The sequence below is a fragment of the Trachypithecus francoisi genome, unplaced genomic scaffold, assembly GCF_009764315.1.
Source record: "Trachypithecus francoisi isolate TF-2019V2 unplaced genomic scaffold, Tfra_2.0 Lachesis_group0, whole genome shotgun sequence".
Lineage (NCBI taxonomy): Eukaryota > Metazoa > Chordata > Mammalia > Primates > Cercopithecidae > Trachypithecus > Trachypithecus francoisi.
The window spans coordinates 177,077,354-177,090,241 of record NW_022681453.1 but is presented as its reverse complement, the minus strand read 5'-3'; the positions used below and the strand labels follow the sequence as shown (position 1 = coordinate 177,090,241).

Here is a 12,888-nt window from a genome sequence, read left to right as displayed (position 1 = left end):
CCTTCATGTCTTACCACTGTACTGCTAAACTATCATGATTGCAGTTATTTTACCCAGAACATCATGCCCACCTTCCAGTAAAAATTTATAAGGCATACTAAAAGACAAAAAAGAAAATTTGAAGAGAAAGAGCAAGCAGCAGGACCAGATCAAGATATGGCAGGGATGATGGGATTATCAGCTCATGAATTTAAAACAACTATGATTAATATGCTAAAAGCTATAGTGTTAAAAGTAGACAACAAGCAAGAACAGATGAGTAATGTAAGTAAAGAAATGAAAATTCTAAGAAAGATTCATAAGAAATACTTGAGAGCAAAAGTACTGAAACAGAAATGAAGAATGTGTTTGATATGCTCATCAGGAGACTCGACATAGCTAAGGAAACAATCTTTGAGCTTCAGGTATATCAATAAAAACCACCAAAACTAAAAAAACTGAAAAAGAGAAAATGCTGAAAAAAATAATAAAACAGTATATCCAAGAACTGTGTGACAACTAGAAAAGTGTGACATACACATAATAGACATACTAGAATGAAAAGAGATACAGGAACAAAAAAAAAATTGACACAATAATAACTGATAATTTCCCCCAAATTAATATCAGATGCCAAACCATAGACCCAGAAGCTCAGGAAATACCAAGTAATATAAATGCCAAAAATCTACATGTCATATTCAAACTGCAGAAAATAAAAGATTAAAAATAAAATCTTGAAAAAAGTCAGAGAAATAACCCACTTTGCCAATAGAAGAGTAAATATAAGAATTACATCAAACTTTTCCTCAAAAACCATGCAATTGATAAAATAGTTGAGCAAAATAAAGTGTTGACAAAATAGCCCACCCACCTAGAATTCTACACTCTGAAATTACTTTTCTTTCTTTCTTTTTTTTTTTCATTTAGATAACATATTTCTTAATTCTTTTTTTTTTTTTTCTTTTGAGATAGGATCTTGCTCTGTACTCAGGTCAGAGTGCAGTGGCACAATCATGGCTCACTGTGGCCTCAACTTCCTGGGCTCAAGCGATACTCCCACTTCAGTATCCTGCATAGGTGGGACTTTAGACGAATACGTGGTTAATTTTTGAATTTTTTATAGAGATGGAATCTCACCATGTTGCCCAGGCTGGTCTCAAACTCTGGGCTCAAGTGATCCTCCTGCCTCAGCCTCCTAAAGTGCTGGGATTACAGGCCTGAGCCACAATGCATGGCCTGTGAAATTATTTTTCAAAAGTAAAGGAGAAATAAAGACTTTCTCAGGCAAAAAAAGAAAAAAAAAAAAGGAGGCATTTGTTGCCAATAGAACTGCCTTGCAAGGAATACTAAAAGAAGTTCTTCCGAGAGAAGAAAAATAATATAGGTTAGAAAGTCAGATCTGCACAAAGACAAGAAGAGCATTGAAAACTGACTAAGTAAAGGTAAAGTAAAAACTTTTTACTTTTCTTATTCTTAATTGATCTAACAGATAACAGTTTGTTTAAAATAATCATGATATACTTAATTACGTATGTTTATGCATACATCTTTTTGTGTGCATGCATATATGCTTATATATAAGTAAAATGAATGATATCAATGATAGCAGGGATGAGAAGGAAGAATTAGGCATAGTCTGTCATAAGATATTTGTACTACCCATGAAACAGGATAATTATTTGTAAGTGAGATTTGAATTAGCTGTAAATGTATATTGCAAACTCTAGGGCAATCACTAAAAAAAGTTTTTGAAAAAGTGTAACTGATAATTGATATGCTAAGAGGGAAGAAAATTGAATTATTTAAAATCTCAAAATCACAAAGACAGGAAAAGAGTGAAAGACAAAAACAGTAACAAAGAAAAAGGGCACCACTAAAAATAGTTTTAAAAAAGTATAATTGATAATTGATATGTCAACAGGGAAGAAAATGTAATTATATAAAATCTCAAAATCATAAAGACAAAAAGAGTAAAAGGCAGAAACAGTAACAAAGAAAAAGGGCAATAAATAGAAAATAATAATAAATATGACAACGATTAATCCATGATATTAAAAATAATCATTTTAAATATTAATGGCCTAGATGGATGAATTAAAAGAAAAGTATATCATGCTAACCCTAACGAAAAGGAAGTAGGAGTTATATTAATTTGAAACATAGCAGACTTCAGAGCAAGAAAAGTTACCAAGAATAAAGAGGGTCATACAAAATAATAAAGAGGTCAATACTCCAAGAAGACTTGCAACCTTCAATGTACACGCACCTAACAACAGAGCATCAAAATATGAGAGGCAAAAACTGATGGAACTGTAGAGAGAAATAAATAAATCTACTATTATAGCTAGAGGCTTCAACAGCCCTCTGTCAGAAATGAACAAATCCAGCAAAAAGAAAATCAGTAAAGACACGGTTGAACTCAAAAACACCATCAATCAACTGGATATATTTGACATCTGTAATCTACTTCATCCAACAACAGCAGAATACACATCCTTCTTGAGCCCACATGAAACATTCAGAAAACAGACCACATTCTGGGCAATAAAAAATACCTTAACACATTTAAAAGAATAGATATAATACAATGTCTCCTTGCAGACCAAAATGGAATTAAGCCAGAAACTGGTAACAGAGAGATAGGTGGAAATTCAAAATACTTGGAGAGTAAGGAACACACTTCTAAGTAACACATAGATCAAAGAAAAAAAAAAAAAACTCAAGAAAAATTTTAAAATATTTTAAACTAAATGAAAATGAAAGTACAACTTATCAATCACGGGATGCAGCAAAAGCAATGTTCAGAGGAAAATTTATAGCATTGAATTCATCTATTAGAAAAGAAAAAAGCTCTAAAATCAATAATCTAAGCTTCTACTTTGGAAATTAGAAGAAAAAGAACAGGCTAAATCCAAAGTAAGCAGAAGAAAAAAAAATAAAAGAGCAGAAATCAATGAAATTGAAGACAGTAGACAGAGAAAAATCAATACAACCATAAGCTAGTTCTTTGAAAGATCAGTAAAATTGATGACTAAAGAGAGGAAAGAAGGAAGGAAGGAAGGAAGGAAGGAAGGAAGGAAGGGAGGGAGGGAGGGAGGGAGGGAGGAAGGAATAAAGGAAGGAAGGAAGGAAGGAGAGAGAAGGAAGGAAGGAAGACAAGAAGGAAGGAAGACAGGAAGACAGGAAGGAAGGAAGACAGGAAGACAGGAAGGAAGGAAGACAGGAAGACAGGAAGGAAGGAAGACAGGAAGACAGGAAGGCAGGTAGGAAGGCAGGAAGGAAGGCAGGAAGAAAGGAAGGAAGGAAGGGAGGGAGAGAGACAGGAAGGAAGGAGGAAAGGGAGAGAGGCAGGTGGGCACATATTACTAATATTAGAAATGAAAGAGTTAGACATTATAACAAATCCCATGGGCATTAAAAGAAAATAAAGGAACATTATGAACAACTCTATGCCCACAAATTTTATAACCTAGATGAAATGGACCAATTTCTTGAAAGAGACACTCTGCTAAAATTCTTACAAAAAGAAACAGGCAATCTGAATAGACCTATACTATTAAAGAAATTGAATCAATATAATAACCTTCCAAAACAAAAAGCAGCAAGCCCAGATGGGCTCACTGGTGAATGCTATCAAACATATAGGAAGAAATTATGCCAATTCTCCATAACATTTTCCAGAAGATATAAGCAGAGAAAATACTTTCTAACTCATTCAATGCAAGGTAGTTCAAAAATTGGAAACCAATTAATTTAATCAATCGCATTAATAGCATAAAGAAGAAAAAAAAACCCTCAGGAAACACGGAAGAAGGGGAACTTCCTTAGCTTCATAAAGAGCATTTACAAAATATCTAAAGCTAGTATCATATTTAATGGTAACAAGCTAGAAGCTGTCGTGCTAAGATGAAGAACAAGTCAAGGGTTTTCTCGCTCACCACTCTTCTCAATACTGTACTGGAATTCCTAGATAATGCAGTAAGACAAGAAATGAAAATAAAAGGTATATAGATTGGGAAAGAAGAAATAAAAGTCTCTTTGCACATAATATGATTATCTATGTAGTAAATCGAAAAGAATAGACAAAAAAATCCTGTAATTAATAATAGATTATAGCAAGGTTACAGGATACAAGGTTAATATGCAAAAATAAATAGATTTCTGACATACCAGTACCAAACAAGTAGAATTTGAAATGAAAACACATTAGAATTTACACTGGCAAACCTCAAAGTGAATTAGTTAAGCATAAATCTAAAACAAAAGTACAAGATCTAAATGAGGAAAACTACCAAACTCTGATAAAATAAATCAAAAAAGAACTGAATAAACAATAAACTTGAAGATATTCTGTGTTCATTGATAAAAAGACTAAATATTGTCAAGATATCGGTTCTTCCCAACTTGATATATAGATTCAACACAATCCCAATAAAAATGCCAGCACGCTATTTTGTGAAATCAACAAACTGATTCTAAAATGTATATGGAAAGGCAAAAGACCCAGAATAGCCAATCCAATATGGAAGCGAACCAAACATCTGACTCTTTGACCCTTGGATTTTTAGAGCAGTGAAACTACTCTACATGATACTACAATGGTGGATACAGGTCATTATACATTTCTCCAAACCCACAGAATGTATAACAGCAAGAGTAAACCCTAATGTAAACTAAGGACTTTGGGTGATACTGATGTGTCAGTGCAGGTTCATCAATTGTAACAAATAGATCTCATGGTATGGGATGTTGATAGTGGGGGAGGTTGTGTGTTTAGGGGCTGTGGGGAGGAGATATATGGAAACGCTCTGTACTTTCCACTCAATTTTCTGTGAACTTAAAACTGCTCTAAAAAAATCAAGTCAATTTTTTTAACAATATAAATAATTCTGGGAAAAAGAAATAAGGACATCAATTCTAAAATGTAGAGCACGTAAGAAAGTCTTAATCTTTATTAAGATTAATCATTATTCTATGGATAATGGTCTATTTATTTTTAGAAGTATAATTAAAATGAATGTTTCTATATAAGATAAAAAATTTTCTAGCCCCAGCAGAATTACTTAGTTACAGTAGTAGTAGTAACAAATACAACAAAAACAGAACAACTAAATTATGAGGGTGAGGCTGTTTAATCTGATTGGGTTATATTTAAAGTTATATTTTTTAAAAAATTTACAAATATTGGCCGGGCGCGGTGGCTCAAGCCTGTAATCCCAGCACTTTGGGAGGCCGAGACGGGTGGATCGCGAGGTCAGGAGATCGAGACCATCCTGGCTAACACCGTGAAACCCCGTCTCTACTAAAAAATACAAAAAGCGAGCCGGGCGAGGTGGCGGGCGCCTGTAGTCCCAGCTACTCGGGAGGCTGAGGCAGGAGAATGGCGTAAACCCGGGAGGCGGAGCTTGCAGTGAGCTGAGATCCGGCCACTGCACTCCAGCCTGGGTGATAGAGCAAGACTCCATCTCAAAAAAAAAAAAAAAAAAAAAATTTACAAATATTTAAAGATCCTGCATATTTCAACAATGAGAGCGTTGCATCAGATAAAATACTATACCAATTTCTGCATGGTAGGAAGACTATAGGCTAAATATTGGGGTAATTTATTTCTAGGTTGGAAAAATAAATTGTTAGGTGAAGAAACCTTTAAAGTTGCTGGATTAAAAAGTGGATTACTGCTAAGTTATTCATCTTTGGTGAAATATCTAAACAGTGGCTACTTATCTCTCAAAACTACTTTTGAATACAGAAAGAAGCCGAATACTTTACCAGAATCTACACTGGATGCTAAGCAGACACAAGGATTACATGACTATTTTGGAGATAGTGAATAGTGAATTGTGAGCCTGTTACTGCAAATACTAAACTCCTGGAATTCTGAAGTCCTAAAAGTTCATGCCCCTCCATTTTGGCTACTTAAGAGACAAAATGAAAGCTGTTAGCCATATGGCTCTCAATAATCAGGCTGAATTACATAAAACTCTGCATGTAAATATAATCACACTTTCAGCAAGAAAATGAGCTATTTCTGCAAAACCAATCAGAAATAATCCTTCTTCAGAGTCTCCGGACAGGCAAGAATGTCAAAGGACCCACCGCTAATTGAGAGTGCAAGTCTACTCCTCATGAGAAATAGATATAAGTTTAAAAAGTAAATGACTATATTACTTAAAGTTATTAATGTTCAAAAAAGTAAATGTCTAAAAGGCTTTTGTGATTAAATAACAAAAATGTATAGTCTGTGCAAGGCATAAAATTGTATTTGTGACAATACAGTGAGTTCAACCTTTATTGCTAATAAACAGAGACATTATATTTTCAGCACAGGAATAAAATTGCATTTGTAGTAATAAATGTCTCTTCTCATGGTCTCAGAGTAAACCTGAGTAGTGTATTTGTCATTCTTTTTCCACTCTTTTCAAACCTACTTATTTGCTTTAAATCCTAAACTTAGGTGGCTGGGTTGAAATTTAAATTTTTTCTCAAATAAAATCTTTTCACATATACATTTTTTGTAAATATAAATTAAAGTTTTCCAAAGGAGAAAAAAAATCATTGCTACTTTAAAATTCAGTCAGCATCAAAGTCTGGATCCTTCTATCCATAGAGTAACCTGTTTAGAACTTAAAGTAATAAAGACAAAAAGGGGCTTATAAAATATTAAATGATTATAATCACTAAGCAGAAAGCAAGTTAAACATATTTAAGTTTAATAAAAACTATCTCATGCCTGTGATCCCAGCACTTTGGGAGGCCAAGGCGGATGGACCACCTGAGTTCAGGAGTTCGAGACCAGCCTGGCCAATATGGGGAAACCTCGTCTCTACTGATAATACAAAAATTAGCTGGGCATGGTGGCGGGCATCTGTAATCCCAGCTACTCCGGAGGCTGAGGCAGGAGAATTGCTAGAACCTAGGAGGCGGACCTTGCGGTGAGCCAAGATCGTGTCCCTGCACTCCAGCCTGGGCGACAGAGTGAGACTCCATCTAAATAAATAAATAAATGAATAAATTTTATCATTTTATGTGGCAATCATCTTCTTTTTAGAGTTAAAAATGTGTCATACCAATAGATCAATGGAACAGAATAAAGAACTCAGAAATAAGGCCACATGCCTACAACTATCTGATCTTCAACAAATCTGACAAAAACAAGCAATGGGAGGTTCAAGACCAGCCTGGCCAACATGGTGAAACCCCGTCTCTACTAAAGATACAAAAAATTAGCCGGGCATGGTGGCATGTGCCTGTAAACCCAACTACTTGGGAGGCTGAGGCAGGAGAATTGCTTGAACCCGGGAGGTGGAGCTTGCAGTGAGCTGAGATCACACCGTTGCACTCCAGCCTGGGCGACAGGGGAAGACTCTGTCTAAAAAAAAAAAAAAAAGCAAACGAGGAAAAGATTCCCTACTTAATAAATGGTGCTGGGAGAACTGGCTAGCCATATGCAGAAAATTGAAACTGGACCCTGCCCCACTTCCTTATACCATATACAAAAATTAACTCAAGATGGATTAAAGACTTAAATGTAAAACCCAAAACTATAAAAACCCTTGAAGACAACCCAGACAATACCATTCAGGACACAGGCATGGGCAAAGATTTCACAATGAAGTCACCAAAAGCAACTGGAACACAGCGAAAATTTACAAATGGGATCTAATTAAACCAAAAAGTGCAGTAATAGAAACTATCAACAGAGTGAGCAGAGAACTTACTGAATGGAAGAATATTTTTGCAATCTATGCATCTGACAAAGGTCTAATACCCACCATCTATAGGGAACTTAAACAAGTTCACAAAAAAAAAAAAAAATTAATAAGTGGGCAAAGGACACAAACTAACAATTTTCAAAAGAAGACATACATATGGCCAACCTACATATGAAAAAAAGTTCAACATCACTGATCATTAGAGAAATGTAAATCAAAATCACAACGAGATACCATCTCACACTAGTCAGAATGGCTACTATTAAAAAGTCAAAAAATAACAGATGGTAGTGAGGTTGAGGAGAAAAAGGAACGCTTATACACTGTTGGTGGGAGTATAAATTAGTTCAACCATTGTGGAAGACAGTATGCTGATTGCTCAAAGACCTAGGGGCAGAAATACCACTCAACCCAGCAATCTCATTACTGGGTATATACCCAAAGGAATGTAAATCATTCTATTATAAAGACACTTGCACACGTGTGTTCAACACTATTCACAATAGCAAAGACAATAACTCAAACTAAATGCCCATTAATGGTATAAAGAAAATGTGGATAAAGAAAATGTGGTAAAGAAAACGTGGTACCTGTACACTGTAATAAAGAAAATATGGTACCTGTACACCATGGAATACTATGCGGCCATAGAAAAGAATGAGATCAGTCCTTTGCAGGGACATGGATGGAGCTGGATGCCATTAGCCTTAACAAACTAATGCAGGAACAAAACCAAATACTGCATGTTCTCACCTATAAGTGGGAGCTAATTGATAAGAATAAATTGGCACATAGAGAAGAACAACACACACTGGGGTTTATCAGAGGGTGGAAGGTGGGAGGAGAAAAAGGATCAGGAAAAATAACTAATGTGTACTAGGCTTAATACCTGGGTTATGAAATATCTTTATAACACATCCCCATGACACACGTTTACCTATATAACAAGCCTGCACATGTACCCCTGAACTTAAAAGTTAAATATACACAAAAATAATCAAACCTACTATAATCTTTCAAATGGTTTCATTTAAAAAGCTAACTATACACCACAGTATTGAGAATTCAATAAAATTTTCTTTGAAAATAACCTGAAATATTATCACAATTTTTCACCTAATTTTTTTGAAAGTTGAAGTTTATTTTCTATTCCTGCCCTGAACTTATTTTAAAATGCAACATTTTGAAAATACTTTGTTCTGTAATAATATAGCATATCCAAGTGAAATTTTAATGCCAGGAATATATTTAAAGCTATGGTTCCCATTGTGAAATATATGCCTTTGAAATACACAAGGGGATCTGTAGATAGTCTAAAAGTAAAGAAGATAACAAAAGTGCTAACAAGAACTCCTGCATTTAAATAGAGTGTATGTTTAGTCATTGAAAATTGTTTTAGGGGACAAAATATATGCTATTCATTTATATAAAAATAATTTTCCAATAATCAATGACATACTATTTCCCTATGAACAGAAAGAGACAGATTTTTTTGAATGAGCAAACATATTTTGGAAAATATGCATTTGGATAAATCCTTATTTTGGAGTAATAAAGAAAAAATATTGATATACCTTGTTGTTTTGATAGGCAGCACATTTCCAGTCTTTGCTCATGAGAATATCCATAGAGTAGATATGCTTCTTGAAGTGCACTTTTATACCACTTCTTTTTATTCTTACATTTTTCTGGCTATATAAATACAGAAAAAAGAATAAAATTCTTTTTTAAATATATAACTTTGTTTTAAAATCCACTGATTAAGCTGGAACAAAATCTAATTTGGAGCATTGTATAGTATATTTCTTAGACTTTGGTATCTAATTATTATTTTATTATTATTTTAGAATTCAGCAAAATTGTGAAAATTCTGCAATTTAATAGTCAAAGGGTCAGATGTTTGGTTCGCTACATAACAAAGTAGTTAATACTAATAGATTTAATAAGAATAATGCTGATTTCTTTTTAAACAACATAGCAATTATACTAAAGTGGTACAAATTGAAAAGCAAGTTTCTTATTAGAAGAAAATTAATTTGGCAGGGTGCAGTGGCTCATGCCTGTAAATTCCAGCTTCTTGGGAGGCTGAGGTAGGAGAATAGATTGAACCTGGGAGGCAGATGTTGCAGTGATGTAAGATTGTGCCATTGCACTCCAGTCTGGGTGACAGAGTAAGACTCTGTCTCAAAAATAAAATAAAATAAAATAAAATAAAAAGAAATTATATTCACATCTAGTTTTAGTGTTACAGCAGATATTAACATACGCATACAAGTTTCTTAAACTTTGTGCCCTAGTTTATCTAAAAAATATGAATGATAACACTACATACATCATAAGGTCTCATGAGTATGAAATAATAGATTATAGTTTCATGGCATAATAAGAATTCAATAAGTTATTTTACTTGGATACAGTGCATTTTCTAAATACATATTTAGTTTACAAAAAATATATTTTAAAAAGAAAAACAAAATGAAAAAAAATCTGGGTCAAAAATAAATATTAAATTGACCTAGTCCAACAATGTTTTCAGTGTTATTTTAAAACCCAGCAAAAAAGATTTGCATAATGTTTTTAAATGTTATATTTATAAAATGCATGCCATCATTTTCATTTTATTCAAAATACTTTACTAGCCAAAGGAATATGGCTATTAATTTTATTAACCTATAATTATCACCGATCTATAAAGATTATATTTTTCTCTCAGATGTATAATTCACCCTTTTCACAGAAGTGTAAATCTATATAAGACCCATATTGACTTAATTCAGAGAATTAAACGATATATTTAAAGCTCTTCTCAAATGTCACCATACTCTTAGAGTCCCTAAATTAATATCAAGTCTGCACTCCCACTACACATAATACTTTCATTTACTGATTTACTACTTTCTGATTTCTATTATAGTTATTTGTGTTCATGACATCACTACCCATAAAATGAAAGGTCCATGAAGATGGAGGCAATAAATAACATTTCATCTTTGCATCCTCCACAGTACCCATTTGCCTATACCTCATGGTATATTATATAAAGTATTCAGAAAGAGGCTGATAAATTGCATTTGGTCCTGGGCACAGATTAACTTGACATAAAAGCAATGAAACAATAAGATCAAACAAAAATTTACTTTTGGACACATAATCTATGAATTTCATTTATTAAGTTATTTCATAGGAAACAGATGAAAAGAGACAGATACAATTCACTAAATACTGGAAATTTTAAATTATTTTAAGAATGTCTAAGCTAGCCTTCACAGATTGGACATTTCTGCAAGTCAAATGTTATAAAATTAAATTAGAAATTATAGTGAAAAATCACTTTAAAGCTTATAGCACAAAACAGTTCCCATACTATTCTGTATATAGCAATGGTGTAGGAACAGTTCCTATAATATTCCCTAAAGCAGGGGTCAGACCAGTACTAGTCCGTGATCGGTTAGGAACTGGGCAGCACAGCAAGAGGGGAATGGGGGACGAACAAGCATTACTCCACCTCCTGTCAGGGCAGCTGAGGCATTAGATTCTCATAGGAACATGAACTCTATTGTGAACTGCACGTGGGAGAGATCTAGGTTGTGTGCTCCCTATAAGAATCTAATGCCTGAGGATCTGTCATTGTCTCCCATCACCTCCGGATGGGACCCTCTAGATGGAGGAAAACAAGCTCAGTGCTTTCACTGATTCTACATTATGGTGAGTTATATAACTATTTCATTATTTATTACAATGTAATAATAATAGAAATAAAGTGCACAATAAATGTAATGCACTTAAATCATCCCCAAACCACCCCCGTCCCTCCCCCAGTCTATGGAAAAATTGTCTTCCATGAAACCGGTTCCTGGTGCCAAAAAGGTTGGAGACTGCTGCCCTACAAAAATAGTATAAGAAAATAGTTAAAGAAAATTCTTGAGAAAAATCAGTGCCATATAGCTAAAATAAACTTTGATGACTTAGGGGAACCGAAAGGTTTAACACTTGTGTCTGGGAATCTTTGAACTTATCAGTAGGCATGTGCCACCTAGTGGTAATACAAATTAAAACCTCCTAAGGAACTCAAAAAACTAAGGATCTATTTTACGAAGAATTTTAATTTCCAAATTAGGCTCAACTGTGCTTTGTATTTTTAAATTCCTTTTTTTAATTGAAGAAGTGATAAGGTGCAAATTCTAACAATATGGAATGTGCCTTCCTTCCCATCCCAGGTACTACTTCTCCCAAAATTACTGTTACTAGTTGCTTTTACAGTCTTCCAGAGATATATATTTTTATAATTATATAATTTATATATTATAACATTATATATTTCTATAACTTATATAAATATATAATTAATTTTATGAATAGTTATATATAATTGATTCTTTAAATTTTCTTGAAGATTGCTGAATTTATTGATTCAACATATTCTAGACTCGGGATCTATCATTGAAGAAAACAGACAAAGCTTACATCCTAACCTATGAGAAGAGACAATCTATAACAAGCGTAAAACATAAGGCTATAGTATAAGAGGTAATAAGTGCTCTGTAATAAAATGTAAGGTAAAGTCTGGGTGGGTAATGAGTGGTCAAGGTAACTCTGATCAAAAAAGTAAATTCAGGCCATGATCTCCCTGAAGGAGGACAGGAAGTTACCCACATATATATCCAAGGAAAACATACTCCAGGTAGAGAAAAAAATCCTCTAATGTGGGAGAGTACATGTATATTCAAGAAGTATCAAAGAATCCAGGGTAGCTGAGTCTAAACGATGAAGAGAGAATGATTGCAGAAAATTAACAAGGGCCACATCATCAAGGCATTTGCAAGCCATTGTAGGGTCTTTGGCTATTACTTTGAGTGAAATAGACACTATGGCAGAGTTCTGAGCATAAAATTAATATTTGATTTGAATTCCTGTTATTTATTTATTTATTTATTTATTTATTTTTTGAGACGGAGTCTCGCTCTGTCGCCCAGGCTGGAGTGCAGTGGCCGGATCTCAGCTCACTGCAAGCTCCGCCTCCCGGGTTCACGCCATTCTCCTGCCTCAGCCTCCCGAGTAGCTGGGACTACAGGCACCCGCCACCTCGCCCGGATCGTTTTTTGTATTTTTTAGTAGAGACGGGGTTTCACGGTGTTAGCCAGGATGGTCTCGATCTCCTGACCTCGTGATCCGCCCGTCTCGGCCTCCCAAAGTG

The 12,888-nt window shown here is 34.2% G+C and overlaps 1 protein-coding gene across 1 annotated transcript in view; it reads right to left on the bottom strand.

The window, feature by feature from the left end:
• The window catches only part of ZCWPW2 (zinc finger CW-type and PWWP domain containing 2), a 106,465-nt gene that overhangs the window by 31,431 nt on the left and 62,146 nt on the right, over window positions 1-12,888 (bottom strand). The window contains exon 4 of the mRNA XM_033212867.1: window positions 9,269-9,386. Coding sequence (XP_033068758.1) covers window positions 9,269-9,386 — 118 coding nt within the window. The remainder of the gene's footprint in view (window positions 1-9,268; window positions 9,387-12,888) is intronic.